The sequence below is a fragment of the Octodon degus genome, unplaced genomic scaffold (assembly GCF_000260255.1).
Source record: "Octodon degus isolate 3935 unplaced genomic scaffold, OctDeg1.0 scaffold00160, whole genome shotgun sequence".
Taxonomy (NCBI): Eukaryota; Metazoa; Chordata; class Mammalia; order Rodentia; family Octodontidae; genus Octodon; species Octodon degus.
Window position 1 is genome coordinate 6,555,865 of NW_004524736.1, and position 20,960 is coordinate 6,576,824.

Genomic DNA, 20,960 nt, shown 5'->3' on the forward strand with positions numbered 1-20,960 from the left:
TGACCATGAAAGGTAAACATTGTGGACCGATTGAGAACATCAAGGCAGCTATGACAGCACAAATAAAGACAGGAAAGAGGACTTCCAGAACTGCTTCAGAAACAAGAATGATGATATGTGTCTGAAGCAAGGCAGAGTATTTTGAAGAGCATTAATGGCAATGTCTTTTGCTGTAATAAAAGTTAAAAAAAAAATCACATCTTGCATATTCTCTGTATCCGGACTAGAAAGGAAGATTCATTGTATCCTAGATCCAGAGCAAAATCCACAAATTCTTCCTGGACCCAAAGAACTTGCCTGGTTGGTTGATACAATGAGGGAAGACAGCTAACTAACATACTGTTTATCTACCCACAATATTATTCTTAAAATATCAAATAATATTTAGTTATGTGTCTCTGTGTCCTCCATGTTGTTGATATGGCCATTATTTTCTTCTGGCTAGGGAAAATTCAAATAGTTTAGTTAGGAAACTAAAAAATAACAACAAAAAAAGTTTACTAGGGTCAGCGGGACAGTTCAGCAGCATAAGCACCTGCCTGGCAAGCACAAGGCCCTGAGTTCAATCCCTGGTACCAAAAATAAAATTATTCAGCTCAGTTCTTTAAGTGGCTGCTTCCACAAAGCTGTCAGCCTCAGGTTGCTGTAGTTCGATCCCCAACACTCCAGCCAGCCCAACCACCCCTGAGGGCATTCGGAGCAAAAAAAAAACACCAAAAAAACCCTTATTCCATTTTCTCTTAATGAATAGAATGATTTGTTCTAATGGTGTTTGTAAATAGGATCACAAGTCCGCATCTTGTACAGCAATTAACCAATAAGAAGAATATATGCAGTGTATTATTTGTTGAAACTGTACTTCCAATTTGATTTGAAACTGTCTCATTGCTATCTGTTTATCAATAAAACCTTAAAAAAATTAAAAAAAAAGTTTACTGATTTGTCCAGTGATACAAGTGAGTAAACAAGCCAAGATTTTCTAGTTGTGTTGTATTGTAATTATTTCTTATTGAACTCCAGGCCTTGTATGTGCTAGGTAAGTGCTCTACCACTGAGCTACATCCTTAGCCCTTGTGTTGCTTTATTTATTTATTTTTATTTTTTTAAATGTATATAGTACAGGATCTACAGGGTCTCACTACACAGATCAGACTCATAGTGATCCTCCTGCTTTCAGCTTCCCAAGGACTGGGATTACAGGTGCATGCCACCATGCCCAGTCTCAGTTGCCATCTCAGTGCACATCGGGGGTGGGTGGGACTGGCATAGTTCATGGGGATCAAACCGGGTCCCTGCATCTGCCTAAGCAGGTGCTCTAATATGCTGAGCTATCTGGTCAGCCCTTGTGTTGCTTTAAAATCTGATTAGTTATGATTAGTTATGAGGCAAATTTGTAGGAAATGCTACTTCCTTAAATGTAACTAGTAGGGACCATTTCATACTATAAATTCTTAGGAATGGAAAACAACAGTCAACTTTACACATCCTTATTATTAAGATATTGTATTTCTAAGCATTACAGTTTCTACTAACAGTGCTAAAATTAATCTCATTAACTACCATAATTTTTCCTGTATTGACATAGCATTCAACTTGTATCAGCAGATCCTCTCATGATGCTCTGAGGTAAGCTGTCCCACTTAACATTTGTTTTCCCTACTAAAGGAGAAGGCAGAGAAACAAAATCTTTTGTAGTTACGATCTGGCAAAATGATGAACCATTCTAAAAGGACAGTTAATAAGCTTTTCATTATAGACATTCATTCTGCCCAAGTATGGGACAGAAAAGAGAGAGGAACATTTCTGTGTTGCTTCTCCTGGAGAAATGAGACAGTGGGATAATTGAACCCAAATCAACAAAAAAATCCCTAAAATTGATTTCAGAAAGTATAGAAGTGGTACTTTATCCTATTATACATTTATGTTAAGTGCCTTCTTTTACTGCACCTAATTGCAACAGAAAATAGTTTCTGACTATCATTTTAAAAGACTAGGAAAGAGGCAATAATTCACTTCTTCTTTTTTTTTTTTTAATCTTAGGGAAGGGTCTACAGGGAGTTCAGGGTCTCACTACCAGACTCAAGTGATTGCCTGTTTACAGCCTCCCAAGAGCTGGGATTACAGGCGCATGCCACCATGCCAAGTCTCAACTGCCATCTCAGTGCACCCCAGGGGTGGGGCCAGCAGGGCAGGCCCTGGGGGCCGAATCCCCAGCCATTGCACCTGTTTTTTTTTTTTTTTTTTTTGGTGGAACCAGGGATTGAACTAAGGCGAGTTGCCAGGCAAGTGCTTATTCTAATGAGCTATCTCCCTGGCCCCCCTCTGCACCTGTTTGCAGGTGCTTTAATCCGCTGAGCTATTTGGCCAGCCTAATAATTCACTTCTTTATAAGCCTCTTTGGGCTGGGGAGATGGCTCAGAGGAATAAGTGCTTCCCTGGCAAGCGCAATGGTCTGAGTTCAATCCCTGGTTGGGGCGGGGGAGCCCTTTGTTTTATACAAAGTTGCCTAAAAGATTATAAGAGAATTAATTTAAGATTTTTTTTTTTGAAATTAGTCACTGCCAAATTTTCCTAGATAAGACTGATTTAAAAAAAAAATCTCAGTGGTTCTTCATCACTTACAAACTACTTTAAACTCCTTGTGCTAGCACTGAAGATGCCAATAACTTATCTACTACTCCAGGATTGCCTGAATTATTCAACTTGACAAACTCTGTTAGGCTTTGGCTCTAGCATATCGTCACACTAGCTCACCCAGAAGGAAGGGCCCTTTCCCTGCCCCCATCCCTGCAGCATTCAACTTACCACTCACTAGGTATTTATCACTGAACAGAATTGTATTATCTAACTCGATTGATGGAAAGCCCAAGGTTATTTATCTGTGCAAACACACATGTTCACATACACTCACACACACAAACATACTTTGTTTTATTTCTTCCATTGTCTAGTGTTAGAGACACTTAAAAATACTGAATGAAGCATGCTGTGAAGGATCTACCATTTGAAAAATCCTTACAGTGAGTTATTCTATAACTTAAATAATCACATGCCGGTCTGGCTTGAATTTCTGCACATGTGATTTTCTTTCAATTATGCACAATTTGATTTATATGCACTTGTGTTACAGACTATACACACGGATGGAGACAACCTAGGCAGGTATTAGGTGGTTTTAGTTTCTTCCATGTTTATAACTTAAATTGCAACAAACTAAAGTTTTACAATTACAACCAAAAGAAAGAAATAAGTCCACTATATCAATAGTACTGTGCAAAGATAGAGTACAATTGATTAACTGCATGATTCATTCATTAATTTTTTCATTTTGTTCCAAAAACTTAATAACATTATTTGTACTGAGGCTGTAAAAAAAAAAAAAACACCCAAATGATTCTGAACAGCAGTAATCTAAAGTGGGTAAGATTTATAAAGCATGAACTCCGTTGCTAAGTGACAACTCCACGGCTTTATTTTTCTTCAATATTTCCCTCCTCCACGAAGAAGTTCTTTTGGCTCAGAAGAAGCAGAAAGCATGAAAGGAGGTATAGTGGTCCTTTGTTAACCTCAATAAGTTATACGTGTGTGTAATGCTTTCTGGTTTGTAAAAGCCTTTCACGTACATTCCTTCCTTTGACGTAAGAGACAGAATCAAATACCAAATAAAAATGAAGAGTACCTAGTCTATAATGAGTTTGAGTTCTTAAGATCAAAGCTATTAGAAAATATTCAGAAAAGGCAAGACTAAAGAAAAAACAGGAAATAACTAGTTTGTGCAGAGATAAAAGGAAGGTAAATTTTATGAAAACAAAAATAAGTTAGAAAAGATTGAGTAGAGAAAATCCATAGAATTGGAATGTGAAAGAAATGTGAAATTAGATTGAAGTGAGAGGATAATACAGCTGACAAAAGCGTTGAAGGCACTAATAAAGGGGAGAACCCTGTGGTTTGGAAAGTGTCTCTTAATCAGCCTGCAGTGCGGGAGAACAGAAACCCAGAGAGGGTGCTTGAAAATACACAAGAACCCTGCAGTGGTGCCTGAACAAAATGCCGGCAGGGGCTTCATAATCCACTCATGGCACAATCTAGCAATGCTGAGTAGCTGAGAAGATACGCTCAGGCACCTATGGAACAAAAGAAATATTGGAAGTTCAAAATAATTCTGTGATTTCTAGCCGTGGCTATACATCAATGCACAGTGGAGGCTATGTGACGAGAAGTCAGAGGTAGAGAAATGAAAATAATTTTCCCCAGGAGGAGAATACTGTCATTGAAGAACCCAGTCAAAGGTGATTTGGGTCAAGACCAGAAATATAAAACTCCTGACTTCTTGTGATTAACTTTGAACTGCCCACTGTTTGGTAGGAGAAGATTAAAGATCCATCTGTTTAGCATACAAACAGGAAATGTGCACTCATTCCTGTGCCTACTTCTACCACTCTGAATGTTGAGCGTAAACATTCCACAGACGATCACTCCTTACTCTTACCTAGGCTGTAAGGTTTCTCTTATATTTTCTTAACCAGGACTCCTAACCCTCCGTACCTCACAGCACAGAGAACAACGATCTGTGCACAAATGCTGGCTATCAAAGGCTGATGGGCTCTGCATCTTAGCATGTAAGTGACCAGCACTGCACACCAAGTGGAAAACTTCCTCTACATAACTGAGAGGTAAGTTACAAAAACTCATGGAAACACAAACATTAAATATAAGATTTCTCTCCTAAGTTGACTTTAAAATTGTTTCTAAATTTGAAACACACACACACACACACACACACACACACAAATTAAACACTAGAATAAGATTTCTCTCCCACACTAACTTAAAAATACTTCGAGCTCCAAGCAATGAGGCACACTTTGGCCCTTCCAAAAGCTATTACAAAACTAGTTTGGGAGACTTCTGCTTCCAGGAAGATAGATAGATATATTTTTTTCCATTCCTCCAGTTCAGTACAACAAAAACCCTGAACAACCTACAGCATTTGAGAAAATACTTGAAAATTATACTTCTGATAAGTCTAGTATCCAGAATAAATAACTCTTGTAATAAGAAAGATAAGCCAATTTAAAAATGGTCAAAGGATTTCAGTAGACATTTCTATATATGAGACATACAAATGCCAGTAAGTATATACAAAGGTTCTGCACATCATTAATCATTAGGAACATGCAAATTAAAACCATAATGAGATACTACCTCATGCTCACAATAATGGCTATAATCAAAATGATGGCCAATAACATGGACATGGCAAAAAGAGAGCCCTCCTACATTGCTGACAGAAATGTAAAGTGGTGTGGCTGCTTTGGAAAACAGTTTAGTAGTTTCTCAAAAAAAAAAGAGCACAAGGGGCTGGGGAGATAGTTCAGTAGAATAAGTGTTTGTCTGGCAAGCCCAAGGTCCCGAGTTCAATCCCCGGTACCGCAAAAAAAAAAAAAAAAAAAAAAAAAAAAAAAGCACAGCATTCCATAGGACCAGAAATTTCCAGCTATATATCCCAAGAAAATAGAAAACCCTGTTCTCATAAAAACTTGTATATATTCATGTTAATAGCAGCATTATGGGGGTGCTGGGGAGATGGCTCAGTGGAATAAACACTTCCCTGGCAAGCGCAAGGGTCTGAGTTCAATCCCTGGATCCACAAAAAAAAGAAAAAAAAAAAAAAAAAAAGTCCTTTCCTTTGGGCCTGGGAGATGACTCAATAGAATAAACGCGTCCCTGGCAAGCACAAGGGTCTGAGTTCAATCCCCAGTTCTGGAAAAAAAAAAAAAAAAAAAAAAAAAAAAAACAGCAGCATTATGGCAAGAAAGTGTATATAACCCATACACCCATCAATTGATGAGTCCAGTCAACAAAACAAATTCTACCTATATAACAGTCTTATTTGGCAATGCTACAACATAAATGAACCTTGAAAACATTATAGTAAGTAAAAGAAGTTAGCCACAAGGGGCCGGCCAGATAGCTCTGTGGATTAAAGCGCCTGCTTAGACAGATGCAGAGACCTGGGTTCAATCCCAGTATGCCATGCTGGCCCCACTCCTGGGATGCACTGAGACAGTGATTGAGACTGAGTGTAGTGGTGCATGCCTGTAATCCTAGAGCATGGGAGGCTGAAAACAGGAGGACCACTACAACAAGTCCAATCTGAGTAGTGAGACCCTGTAGACCCTAAACTAAATACATTAAAAAAAAAAAACAACCAGAAAGAAAGAAGTTAACACACAGAAGGCTATATATTATGTGACTCCACTTACATGAAATTTTCAGAATAGGTGAAATCAATAGATATGGAAAGTAGATTAATGATTAGTCAAAATAGTAAATATATCAGTTTTCCTCCAAAAGATAAACAACTATTATCAAAATCAACACATTTTTATAAATATAAATAAGATTATTCTAAAATTTATGTGTGAAGACAGAGGAGTTAGAATACCTAAAGTAAGTTTTTAGAGGAAAATAAAGTGGGGATAATCAATCTCACCAATTTTAAGTATTCAATTTATTATATGGCTACAAAAATCAAAACTGTGTGGTATTGGGAGAGTGGTAGTTATATAGATCAAGGGAACATTAAAGAGGCCCAAAGTAGACCCACAAATATATATCATAAAGGAAAAGTAATCTTTTTAAACCAATGGTGCTAGATTAATTCTATAAGCAAAAAACTTAGTTTTGATCACTTTATGTAAAAACCTTCTTCCCTCCATAATTTTATTGATACACAAATAACAATGAGACAGTTTCAAACCAAATTGGTAGGACAGTTTCAATAATTAACACATTGCATACATTCTTCCTAGTGGTTATTTGCTGCACAAGATGTGGACATATCCTATTTACAAAATCTATTAGAACAAATCCCTCTATTCATTAAAAGAATGTAACTATATATCTTTCTTAACCATTTTGAATACACAAAAAAACTACTTCTATACCATGGACAAAAATGTAAAACATAAAACTTATAGAAATAAATTACCAGGATACACGGTAGGCAAAGAATTCCAGGAGTTGACATGGTCCATAAAAGAAAAAAATTGATTAAAAATTCATTAAAATTAAAACTTTCATCCTCCAAAAGACTTTAAGGATGAAAAGATAAGCTATAGAGTGGGAATAAATAGCTGCAAATCACATACCCGGCAAAGGACTAGTAGTTCAACTGTACAAAAAGCTCTCAAAATTCTATAAGAAAAGGACAAACAACCCAACCAGAATAGGTAAAATATTTGAATAGGACTGTTGTTAAAGAAGATATATCAGAAAGTAAATACAGACTTACAAAGATGTTCAACATGAACTATTAGGGAATTTAAAAACAAAATTTTTTTGAGATAGTTATAGTTCTCCCTATGTAGTTCAGGGTGGCCTTGAACTCACTATGTAGCCCTGGCTGGCCTGGAATGCATGGCAATTCTCCTGCCTCAGCCTCCCACACTGATGTGATTACATGGCACATGCCTGGCTAAGAGGACTTATAATTATAATGATATGTCACTGAAACATATTAGAATGACAAAACAAAAACCCAATGATAATATGACCAAATGCTGGTGAGGATATGGAGAAAATGGATTATTCATCCACCACTGCTGATGGGAATGTAAAATGGTATGGCCACTCTGGAAAAGAGTTTGGCAAGTTTCCTACAAACAAACAAACAAACAAACAAACAAAAAGAAAGAAAGAAAAAGTAAACTACCACATGACCCAGCAATTACACTCCTGGACAGCTATCCCAAAGAAATGAAAACATCCTTATAAAAAAACCTATACATAAATGTTTACAATATTTTTACTTGGAAGTGCTCCAAAGTGGAAATAACACAGATGTTCTTTCACAGGTAAATGGCTGAACTGTAGTTCAGTTGTGCTATAGAATATTAGTTGATATGGTGTTATGTTGAGCTGCAGGGCACTCAGGTCAACAATTTCTGACATTGCCAGTCAAGTGGAAGACCCAATACTATTATGGATTACTGGACTCTTTTAGAATATTTTGCTGAGTTAACACACCTATAACATTCAAATGATGGAACTAAACAAAAAAGGGGAGGGCTGGTAAGATGGCTCAGTGGTCTAAAGCACCTACTTAGAACAAGCTTAGCAAAGCACAGGGACTGCGGTTCAATCCCCCAGCACCACATGCCAGCCAGCCCTGCCCCCAGGTGGGCTGAGCTGGCCACACACACACACACACAAATAAATAAATAAAATAAATAAATTTTTTTTAAAAAAGGGGGATACAGATGAATGTCCATTTTGTATCTGTGTATGCAAAATGGTTAGGACAGATATATAATTACAGTCTCTTAATGAATAGAGGAATTTGTTCTAATAGTGTTTGTAAATAGGATATCATGTCTGCATCTTGTACAGCAAAGAACCACTACGAAGAGAGTTTGCAATGTGTTAATTATTAAAACTGTCCTGCCAATTTGGTTTGAAACTGTCTCATTGCTATTTGTTTCTCAATAAAATCATGGAAAAAAAGATTATTATTTGATAATATAATGGGACAAACTAGTAATACAGGTGACAACTTGAATGATTCTTTGAATTACGCTGAGTAATAAATGCTAATACAAAAGGTTGCATAGTATGTGATTCCATCTGTGTAGGACTTATGACCAACAAAATGATAGAAATAACAAACATATTAGTTAAAAAACAAAACAAAACAAAACAAAACAAAACATATTACAAGGGCCAGCCTGATAACTCAGCAGACTAAAGCACTTGCTTAGGCAGAGTGCAGCAGCCAAGGTTCAATTCCCGTTGTGCTGAGACTGTGACTGAGACTAGGCATGGTGGCGTGCTCCTGTAATCCCAGTGCTTGGGAGGCTGAAAACAGGGGAATCACTATCAGTCCGATCTATGTAGTGAGACGCTATAGACCTTGTCCTAAATACAGAAAAAAGAAAGAAAGAAAGAAAGAAAGAAAGAAAGAAAGAAAGAAAGAAAGAAAGAAAACGTATTAGTGGTTGGTAGGGGCTAAAGAGGGGTAGAAGTGAAAAGTGGGCAAGGCTATAAAAGGACAACATAAGAAATCTGAGCTAATGGAAAAGTTCTTTATCTTGACTGTATGTATTATGTTTTATTTATTTACTTATTATGTATTTAGTACTGGGTCCACAGGGTCTCACTAGGTAGATCAGACTCATAGTGATTCTCCTGTTTTCAGCCTCCCAAGTGCTGGGATTACAGGCACGCACCACCGTGTCCAGTCTCAATCACCATCTCAGTGCACAGGGGTGGGGTCGGCACTGTAAGCCTAGGATCAAACCTGGGCCGCTGTGCTCTGCCTAAATAGGCACCTTAGTCCACTGAGCTATCTGGCTGGCCCTCATGTCATTTATTATAGTTGTGATAGGCAGTATAGTTTTGCAAGATGTCACCACTGTGGGAAAATGTATAAATGGTATATGGAACTCCCTGTATCGCTAGCTTGCTCCCCTCTCCTTTCCTTTTTTTTTTTGGTGGAACCGGGGATTGAACTTAGGCCACTGCGCTTGCCAGGGAAGCGCTTATTCCACTGAGCCATCTCCCTGGCTCTCCTTTCCTTCTTTCTTTCTTTCCTTCCCCTTCTGCTGCTGGGAATTGAACTCAGGGCTTTGGCCATGCTAGGCAATGACTATCATTGAGTGACACTTCTAATTCCTTTCTGTGTCCTTTTTTACATAATATATGTGAATCTACAGTTATCTCAAAATGAAAGGTTTAACAAAAAAGTAGCTTAAAACCCAGGATGTTTAAAAAAAAAAACCAGGATGTTAAGAGGAAACACATACACACACACACACACACACACACACACACACATAATTATAAAAAGCAGATTAAGTATCTCAATATTTAAAGAACTGAAATTAACCTCAGGCATTGTTATTGAGTCAAATTTTGGCTATGAATTGAGGAATTGAAGAGAATAAAGGGACTACATAAATACCAATTTAATTTCCAGGAGAAAACAATTACAAAAGGCATATACAAATCTAGATATCTAAGATAAACCTCTTTTTAAAAGAATATAAAGGTTTCAAAACAAATTCATTCCCATATAGTTGTCCAGCTCCCCAAGAAGAATTGCATTTCAAACCTAGAAGCTAAACACCCTGAACAACTTATTTCAGAAGTATAGGTTAGCACTGCTGCTAAGGAGTGATGGGTACAGATGGAGAAGCTCAGGGTATCTGTGTCAGAAGAAACAAGGTTGGGGGAAATACAAAGGCAATATAGTCTAAGCAACAGAACACAAGACTCAGTATCCACTCTCCACTATTGACTTCCTTACCCTGGCAAACAGTCTTAGTTTTAGCTTCTTCACTGAACTCCCAAGTAAATCACAAAATCTCCAGGCCACAATTTCCTTCTCATCTAAAACAGTGATAAAATTCTCACCTGCCCATCAAACAGGGTATTCACAAGGATAAATATGTATCTGCACGGCACAGAAATGTTTGAAAGAAATGTACTAAGACATAGTAACTGCCTATGTGGTGTATCTGAAACATTTAAAGTCTACATTATTAGAGGTAATATGCATAATGAAAGATAATGATTTTGAGAAGATAATGAGAAAAGGAAAGAAAGGAAATGAGATGATTTAAACAAAGGCAACAACCCCTTTTATTTTCCTCCATTATTGTGAGGTAATAGTAGAAAATTCAGTATTGTTAAAGGCAGACTAGCATTAGCAAAGCCATTTAATCAGGTGGATTTTCTATAGCAAGCTTTAAAGGATTGAAAAAAAACAAACAAATAACTCAAACCTCACAAGACTACAAATCTGCTAGGATCTGGGCAGAACTCCTTATCATGACACTGAAAGATGTGGACAGCCTGAAAATAAGCAGGAAGACCCTCAAACTGAATTTCACCTGACCAGCACTAATTAAATTTTGTCTGATATTTTAGTTACTCATTCAAGTCTGCTAGTTTCCACTTGAATCTAAGCTCTTTGACTAAAGTAAGCCACAATCCACATTTGTCTTTCTTTCTCCTATGATCCATAGCTTTGCATGAAGCCAGCACTCTGTGAACACTGAATTGAACAAACATATGTATTTATGGTTTATTGTTGCCTGTTTGAAGGAATATATTTAAGGTGCTCCAAAACAGAGAATGACTCCTGCTATTTATTTTTCAACAGGGGCTGGGGAGATAGCTCAGTGGAATAAGTGCTTCCCTGGCAAGTGCAAGGGCCTGAGTTCAATCCTGGGTTCTGCCAAAAAAAAAAAAAAAAAGATAATAATATTTATCAACAGTCCAACAATTTATTTAACAATGCTTTCAATTTCTAAGATTTTATTTTCTCTATTTTATTTCTTATGTCGTAAGATAAAAATAAGTTAAATTATGTAAATGCAAATATTTACCAATAATCTAAAAGAAGAGAAAATCTTCCAAAGGTAAATCCTAAACCCAGAAAGTCATCAGGCAAGATAGTGAGAAACTTCTAGCTGTGATTTAAAACAGGTTTGATGGGCTGCTTCTTGTCAATAATTAGCTGTTGGATTTTTAAAAAAGATTTAATCAGGGCTGGGGAGATGGCTCAGTGGAACAAGCACTTCCCTAGTAAGTGCAAGGGCCTGAGTTCAATCCCTAGTTCCATGAAAAAAAAAAAAATAGATCTAATTTTCTTTTGTTTTTATGCATTTGGTACAGGTTCTCACTATGTAACTTGGACTTACAGCAGTCCTCCTATTTTCAGCCTCCCCAGGGCTGGGATTACAGGCATACACCACCACACCTGGCCTGAGTGGCTGGCTCAGTGCACCCCCCAGGGGTGGGGCCAGTGCTGCGTGTGGTACTGGGGGTCAAGCCCCAGTCCCTGCATTTGCCTAAACAGGTTCTTAGTCTACAGAGCTATCTCGCCAGCTCTAAGATCTAATTTTCTAATCTTTACTCACCAGTGTCCAGTCTTGACTTGACATGCTGATATTTCGGGTTCTGTGGTATCCTTTTGGTTAAATACTAAAAATAAGAAAATTAAAAATGAATTGGGCTAATATAAAAATAAGGGTAGCAAAATTGCTAAAGAGCCAGATACTTCAAAAATATTACAAGTGATATGTTTCATAGACCTTAACGATGGAAAGAATGCTAAAGAGCTAACTGCCCCTTTCATAATAGGTCTCTCCTATGGCATTTTGGCAGGTGAATAAACTTATCTTGTTTCTGTCAAATCATTTCCGCATTTTGTCAAAATAATCTAAGAGCACCATGGTAAGAAAAAGAAAAACTGTTAAAAAATTATCTTTTACACTGAGCCCAAAGAAAACCCCCTAATTTCCTTTTAATTCACCCTTGCAACGCAGAATAAGACACCTGTCTCTGCCTTGAGAAATCTGCTACCATAAATTCTTCTTAATGTCATTCTTTCTATGAGGACTTCTAGGCAATCTCCAAACACACTCTAGACTTTATCTATAGTAACCATAAAAATAGCAGGTGGGTCCAGAGCTGAGCACAGTGCTCGAGATGCTGTTTAGGCCAGGCTCCTCTTTGGCATACTATCATTCTGCTTCCTTGAATCTAAAGTTCCAGTGACATCACTGTCATGGCTTTTATAGAAGCTGAGACTCATGTCAGGCCCAGGGTAAGGTAAGGTTTTTTTTTTTTTTTTTTTTTTTTTGCAGAACTGGGGAATGAACTCAGGCCCTTGCGCTTGCCAGCCAAGCACCTATTCTACTGAGCTATCTCTCCGCCCCCACCCCCAAGGTAAGTTTATAGTCAGTAAAATTGTCTATCTCAGGTCTCCCTTGTGCCTGTGTATTGCTGGCTAACTCTCTGAATCAAGTACAAGACATCAACCCACATTAGGTTCCCAGAGAAGTGCAAAAGCTCTTAGGGAAGGGAAAAAGACATGACAAAATACAGCTTTCTTGATTAGGCTTTCTTCTGGCCTACAAGTATGCAAACCATATGCTCAGAACAGGTAGTTATGGAGGAGGAAATTAAAATTGGGATAGGGCCAGGGAGGTGGTTCAGTGGAATAAGTGTTTTCCTGGCAAGTGCAAGGGCTTCAGTTCAATCTCCGGTTCCACAAAAACAAAACTGGGTACTACCTTTCCAGCTTCATCTTCTGCACATGGTCCAATGCTCAAGTGGTCTGGAATGTTCCCTTAATGTCTCCAGTCCTGGCAGATGTTTTCCTAGAATGCTTTTCCTCAACTTGTGATTGGGTAGAATTTATTTTCTCTGTACAGCTATTTTTTTTTTTTTTTTTCTGTACAGCTACTGATGGTGGAATTAGGCACTTCCTTCCCCTGTATCTCTAGAGTATAGACCAACACTCTGTCCCATTGTATACAACTAGATCTTCCCTAGTCTAGGATTTACTTGAAGACAGGGATAATAACATTTATATTTACCCAGAATTTAGCACATGGCAAGTTTATTTATTGATACTCAATACATGAATATCTGAATAAAAATTGTACTACAGCAACTACCTAGTTCCTTAGGAAAGAATATCAAACTTTAAAAAAAAATTCACTTGCCTTTAAAAACAGTTAAGTATTGGGGGAGATTGGAAAAAAAAACACAAATTAAAATACCTTATCCAATGATACTTTTTCAAAGCATAAAAGATACTTCTGCATCATATAAGATATCTCCTGGCCAAAGTTTTGGATTTCAGAGACCAAGAATAATTTTTAAAAACTGGGGGCACTTAGAATTATCACCTTTAATTTTGCCAAGTAAGGACATTTAAAAATCACTGCCACCAAAGGAAAACCTCACAACTACCATCTGCTATTTTGTTAGGATGAGGTTTATTATTTATATATTTAAAAAATTAAATTTCTTTTTAAACTGATACTTAAAAACATAAGCCATCTGCTATTTTTTTTTTTTTTTTTTTTTGTGAATTTAGGCAAGCACTCCACACTGAACCATGCCCTCAACCTCACCATCTGCTATTTTAATACCAAAAAAAAAAAAAAAAAAATCCTAGAATAAAAAGGTCTGTTCTTCAGTGTCATTTAAAAACTCATGACATTATCTGTGTTCTTCACTTCACATCAGACAAGTAAAACCCTTATTACGAATACTTAGTACTGGTCCTCAGATTGTGTTTACAAGCACTAAACTGTTTAACCCTTGGAAACAGTTTGAAAACTCATTTTTTTTCTTTTAAGGGGTAACCTGCTATCTATTAAGAGAAAGTGACTGCAATGCCAATTCCAACTCCTTTTCTAAGTGACTATGGAAAAGGTTCTTAAGGAAGAGAAAGAAAAAGCACAAAGACTGAAAAAGGAGATTTGGGAAAGTTCCCCAGAGACAATATCATGGCAAAATCAATAAATGATTGATCAATCAATCAAACAAATAGTAAAGTGAGTCAAGGCAAGTTAATACTCGACTTCAGTTATCTTACACTAAGAGACCTGGGGCGGGGGCATTCTACTTTGATCATGTCTATACTCTATTTCCTGGGTTTTTGTTTTGACTTTCTCACTAGTTTGCTAGCAAAGTTTCTTTTAAAAAATTCCAGACTAGTCTCTTATGAACCACGAGGATTTGTCATACTAAAGCCAAATAGCTAAGAAGTGAGGGTGTCCCAGGGGACCAGGTGTGGTGGCAGCAGAATGATGAGAGGAGAGTGTGGACAGCTATAGCCTTGAGCCCTTCCCACCTTGGTTTTCCCTTACATGGGACTAATGAGAAATCCATATGCTGTAAGAGTAAATGCAGCGCTTCTTTTCCACATTCCCACTGCACTACCAATCCTTATTCCTGACTTTCTAGTACCAACCACAATGTAAAGCTATTTGTGCTCTACTGCCAGCAGAGTGCCAGAGATTTTATTGAACAGCCTTACCATTTTCTTTAAAATTCTTGCTTAGGGGATGAATGCTTCTTGACCTACTGACCAACTGGCTTTTTTTCAATGATATAAACAGGCCAGAATGGTGGAAAGTGAAAGAGCTGTGAAATGCAGCTGTTTCAAGGCATACTATTCATTTATTCAACAAAGACTTATTGAGCACCAACCATTCATTAGTCAACATTTATTGAGTGTCTACCAGGAAGGACACAGAGGTAAAAACAGTGTTTGCCATCAGCTCTCACTGCCTGCTGAATATGCAGATGTCAAGCTGCATGATGAATCAAGAGAGGGAAAAAGGGAAGTGACCCCAGCATGTTAGACTGGTACCTAATCTAGACTCAGGGTCACAGACTGGTTCTTTAAAGGTGCCTCCTGAGCTGAATTCTTAGGAAAGAGGTTAGTCAAGCAAAAGCAGTAGTAGGGCTGGAGAGATGGCTCAGTGGTCTAAAGCACTTGCTTAGAACAAGCTTGGCAAAGCACAGGGACCGCGGTCCATCCCCCAGCACCACATGCCAGCCAGCCCCGCGCCCTGGTGGGCTGAGCTGGCCACACACACACACACACACACACACACAATAAATAAATGTAATAAATAAATAAATAATTAATTAAAAAAAGATTTTTTAAAAAAGCAGTAGTAGATGTAGTAGATGGGAGCAACAGAGCCTGGTAGAAAGAAAATTAGGGGTAAAGTATGGAGATGAGTAAATGAAGAGTCAGTGCTCAGAAACCTTACAGTAACTGAAGAGGTAGAGCACTGGGGTCTGAGGATGAACGATGCTAGAGATAAAGCCAGGGGTATACATGCTGAGAAACTTGAGTTTCATCCTACAGATCAGTGTATCTCAAAGAGGTACCATTTTACCACTTCTGAACCCATGGAAATTTGCCAACTTCTGGAACCATTTTGGATTGTCACAAATGGGTGGTACAGTGCTACTGGCACTTAATCTGGAGAGGTCAGAGATGGTGTTGAATGACAGGATAGCTCTCACAAAAAAACAGCCAGCCCAAATATTACCAGTGCTGAATTTGAGAAACTACAGAGAAGACAATAGGAAGTCATCAAAGGTTTAGGAAGGAATGATAGAAGTATGTTCCTGTTTTAAAAGATCACCTGGAGAATATGAATGAATACAGTCAAAAGGGAAGACAATAAATTGAGAAGCTATTGTACCAAGAAGATCTATAGTTCTAAGAAACTGGCAATAGAAATGAAAAAGAAATGGTTTTAAGAAATTTTTCAAATGGAAAAATCAGTGTAATCTAAACAGAACAATGGTACCATGCCCCATAAACAGGAGTCAAAGAAGAAGTATATCTGGAAAAAACATGTGTACAGTTGGGGAGTGTGACTCAGAAAAGGCCATAAGAAAATGGGTCGTAAAAGTTAAAGAAGAATTGCAGGAAAAAGGGAGTGGACAGCAGGGAACAATACTGTCAGGTCAGAGGACAAGAGGTCAAACAAACAAGAATGCAGCTCTAACGTGAGAGAATGGCAGAAAAGTGAATTCTGATTAAACAAATCAAGACATTGTTGACAGCCCCAGTAGATGCAGTGATAATAAACTGACAGGAGCACAAGCAAAAAAACAGCAGGTTGCTTGGGGTGGGACAGAGAATAAGGAGACAGTCTTTTTGTTTTGTCACCAAGAGAGCTGCTAAAGGGATAATTCTTGGGTTTTTTGGTTTTGTTTTGAAATAAGTAAGAAATTTGCAAATGGTTATGATAATGGGCAGAGGCCTAGAGCTCAGGAGTTAGGGGGCAGCTTTGGATACATATTTAAAATAAAGATACATAATATGTGATCATAATGAAGTTCATCAAGAGGAGGCAGGAAGTTGATAAAATTTCATTTTTGCGGTATTATTACAAGCTGTTTGAGAAACCAAAAATGTCAGACTGTTTGAGGGTTACATCTTTAGGGAAGGTCAAAACACAATGCTCTCCCCTGTGCGGCGCCCCCCCCCCCAACTCCAGCTATTCAACTTCTACCTGACTTTCAAGACCCAGGACAAGTATCTCCAAGTAAGTTTCCTCTGGAGGGCCCCATCAGAAGGAAGTCCCTTCCCAGCCTGGATTTTTACTGTTCTTTGTGCCATTCACCTCTCTTCCTGCTACCAGATAGTGCTACTAAGACAGCAGTAAGTACCAGTCAGATAAAGATCTGAGCAACTAGCAGCATGCATGCTGGTGCCATATGAGCCTCACAGACCTCAGGGGCTCTGGGAATCTGAAAGGAGGTAAGAGAGCACTCCTGGGAGAGCAAGCACTAGGCTTGAACTTCTGTTTTGTTGTTGTTTGGTTTTTTTTTTTTGTTTTTTGTTTTTTTTTTTGCAGAACTGGGGATTGAACTCAGGCCCTTGTGGTTGCCAGGCAAGTGCTTATTCTACTGAGGTATCTCCCCGGCCTTTGGTATCAGGTCTTAATGGGTTTTAGAAGGACAGTAAGTCCCTTCAAACTATCTGCAAAATTTTATGCGTGTGCATTTTTTCCCTCTGCAAGGAATCCTGTTTTTCACCAAATTTTCAATGTGGAATGTAGCCCCCAAAATGTTCAGAACCCTTGGTACATGGAACTCTGTGCTATAAAACTGGACATGGAGAGGTGGATTGCAAGCAGAGAAGCCTGAATACAGACTGAGGAGCCTACATGAGGCCTTGGTGACAATGGGACACACTAAAACACTGAGCTGTGAACTACATGGCTGGCAGATTACAAATTTGCATACTGGTAGATTACGGGAAGACAAGATGTTGTGAATGCATGAATACTGAAGAATGAACAAAAAGTCAAAGCAATTTCAGAAGGAAATTGTCTTTAAAAGGAGACTGAATCGCAAGCCATTCAAAATGAATACGCTTTTCTGACTTCATATCTCTCTCAAAATAGGCTGTGTATCATTGGAATATATATAATAACATTCACATTTAAAGGTCTTTTTTTAAGTTACTGTATTTTTTGCTTAGAATCACTGTACTTATCTATAGAGAGGAAATTCAAAAAATGAAAAGGAGTGAGTACTAGCCTCAAGGAATGCTTATATTTAAAATAAGTCTTTCGGGCTGGTGAGATGGCTCAGTGGTCTAAAGCACCTACTTAGAACAAGCTAAGCTAAGCTAAGCACAGGGACCGCGGTTCAATCCCCCAGCACCACATGCCAGCCAGCACCGCCCCCTGGTGGGCTGACTGGCCACACCACAAAAAATAAATAAATAAATAAATAAATAAATAAAAAATAAAATAAGTCTTTCAAAGACAAACTTTTCAAAATGGAAGTTTGACCTGGCCCAATTATATTAATCTCAAACACCAACACTGACCCATGTTTCCTCGTGCAGCAGCTCCTTTCTCAGCAGATTTTTTTTTCCCCAAATGACCACAGAAAACTTCCCAACCCATTTATGCTGTGATGCTATTCTCTTCCCAGTGAGGGGTAGAACCTATGTTCCCTCTACAGAATAGAATGGGCCTGACAATGATAGAACTACACCAGATGTGACTTCTAAGGCTAGATGGTAAAAGGTAGTATCGCTTCCACATGGTTCTCTTGAAACTCAGCCACCAAGTGTGGTAAGCCCAACCTGCATGGCAAAGGCCACCTATAGATGCTGTGGCCAGCAGCCCCAGCTGAAGGCTCAACCAACACAGCTACCCGTCTGAAAGAAGGGGCCTTTGCTAGCCCAGCTACTGTCTGCCAGCAAAACCACATGAGAAATTCCAAGTGAGGACCACTTAGCTGAGCCAAATTAACTTTCAGAACCATGAGAGTTCTATGTTTGGTTTAAGCCATTAGAATATGGGAGTGATTCATAACAAGTCAGTGTATAATCAAAACACCACCCGATTTTATTCCTTTCTAAGTAAACCCCTGAGGAGCAAGAACAACAACCTTATACTGCTTCTCTGTAGCTTGCTCTGATCTGCTACAGCTGCTGCTGCCCCCACCTCTACTGAGGCTCCTATGGCAGCTACCCAATATCAGAAATCCTCTACTTGCTAAACATGATACTTTTCAATCCTTAATTTACTTGACCTTTCCTATGCCACATGACACTGTTATACAACCCTACTGTCTTCAGTTTCCACTCCATTGGCTTCAGTGCTATCTCTCTCCTGATTCTCCAATGACATAGGGATCAATCCTCTGTCAGCCACTTAATAACTGCTCCCCAGGATTCCACTTTCTCAATCAATAGGTTCTCCGTGAGCCAAACACTTAGGCTAATTTCCACTTACAGGCTTCTAATTTCCGAACAGTGAACTTTTAGTGTTGTCTTCTTTCAGCCTCTGATATATACTCATTTATTCATTCAACCAGTATTTATGAGCCACTATGGTATGCCAGGCAATAGGACAACACAGACAAGGTCTCTACCTTATAAGCATGCCAGAAAACTAGTTGAAAAATATTGTATCAGTGATGGCAAACCTATGACATGCATGCCACAGTATTACTGAAAGCTCGAAAGGGTGTTCCATTACTGTGGATCTACTGGGTGAAGAGGACAGACTGAACTAACGCATCAAGCTGCAATCCTTCCTAAAAATCTCAATAAAACTTCACTTGAAGGACAGAGTCCCCCCCAAAACAGGGGGAGTAGGAGATGTGGCAATAATAGAATACTAGAGTCTTGAGCGCTAGAAAACAGAAAAATAGGGCTAGGCAAGGCGGTGTACACTTGTAATCCCAGCACTTGGGAGGCTGAGGCAGGAGTATCATTAGGAGGTGGAGACCAGCCTGGGCTACAAAAATGAGTTCAAGGCCAGCCTGAGCTGCATAGCAAGGCCCTGTCTTAAAAAAAAAAAAAAAAAAAAAAAGAAGAAGAAGAAAGGAAAAAAGAAAAGTAGAAAATAAGTAAATAAGTGAGAATGCTTTGATATACTCAAAACAGCCAAAGACTAAGGAGCAACAGGAAAAGCCAAAAACAAAATTTAAAAGACCACTGTAAGGCACTCTATAGGTGGGATATAGAATGAGTGGCTGGGCAGGGTGTAGTGGCGCACACCTGCACATAATCCCAGCAGCAGGAGACCTACTGCCAATTCAAAGCCAGCTTGGGCTACATAATAAGTTGAAGGTCAGCCTGAAGTATATAACAAGACCCAGTCTCAAAAAACAAAAAACAAACAACAAACAAACAAACAACAACAACAAAAAAAAAACAAAACAAAACAAAAACAATGGAGTGGCTGGTTGAAGGGCCCTTTAAGCAGATGGATCTCTGAATCCCTCTCCCTCTATGCCACTGAGTGACTGACTATCTTTATGGACATCCTGGAAGATGTCTATAAATGTAATTCCTGAAAGAGTTTCTGGTGTGGTAGGTATCACAGCAGAAGGTTGAGGTATCATTAGTGAAAATGGGCTAAAAGGGGGTGATGCACATTAATGCTGACATTTAACCTTCAAACTTAATCCAACCAAAAGTTCAATGAGGCCTGTACTTTGAAGAACATGACTACCCCGAAGGGAAACACCTGAAGGTCAGATTTGAGAGGGAGTCCCTTAATCATGGTCTACAGAGGTCACTCTATAATAAAGCTCACCATCACAAGCCTCTTCCCAATAGACAGAGATCTCAATCATCTTTTAAAATCTTCTATTCAAACATATAACAATTGAGGATTAAAAGAGGTCTGAGAACATCAATCCTTCTTTAATAGAGTTAGTGTCCTTGGAAGAGACATCAGTGACCCCTTCCCTCACCTTACTGTGAAGACAGTAAGAAGAGGCCCACCTGCAAGCCAGGAAGACAGTCCTCACCAGAAAGTGGATCAGCCGTACGTTGAGCTTGGACTTCCAGCTCTAGAACTCCATCTTCAAAAATAAATTTCAGTTGCAAAAAGCAGCTAGTTTGTTATATTTTGTTATCATAGTCTAAGCTGGTTAATATAAACATCTCCAATAAAAGCAAAAGAAAAATAGACATTTGGAGGAAATTCAGACCACGCACAAAAAAGGAAAGAAAAAAGACTATCATTAGTTGGTTCATTCCCAAGTCACGGGGGCCTGGCCCTAGCTCAGTCCTTTAAGTGGCTGCTTCCACAAAGCTGTCAGCCTCAGGTTCCTGGAGTTCGAACCTCACAACTCTCCCGCTGGCC

General features: G+C 38.6%; 1 protein-coding gene across 3 annotated transcripts in view; it reads right to left on the reverse strand.

Moving 5' to 3' along the window:
* Positions 1-20,960, reverse strand: part of Cep41 (centrosomal protein 41) — a 54,979-nt gene that overhangs the window by 25,511 nt on the left and 8,508 nt on the right. Inside the window, exons 1-2 of one of the 3 annotated variants that reach the window (XM_023702878.1) lie at positions 13,086-13,511; positions 11,928-11,991 (exon numbers count right to left, since the gene is read on the reverse strand). The exons of 1 other annotated variant lie outside the window; for it this stretch is intronic. Coding sequence is in view for 1 of the 2 variants with exons in the window: in XM_004642757.2 (XP_004642814.1) it covers positions 11,928-11,991 (64 nt within the window). In the remaining variant the exon portion in view is untranslated. Of the gene's footprint in view, positions 1-11,927; positions 11,992-13,085; positions 13,512-20,960 lie in introns of those variants that run through there. One more of the 3 variants, XM_004642757.2, reaches the window with a different exon arrangement.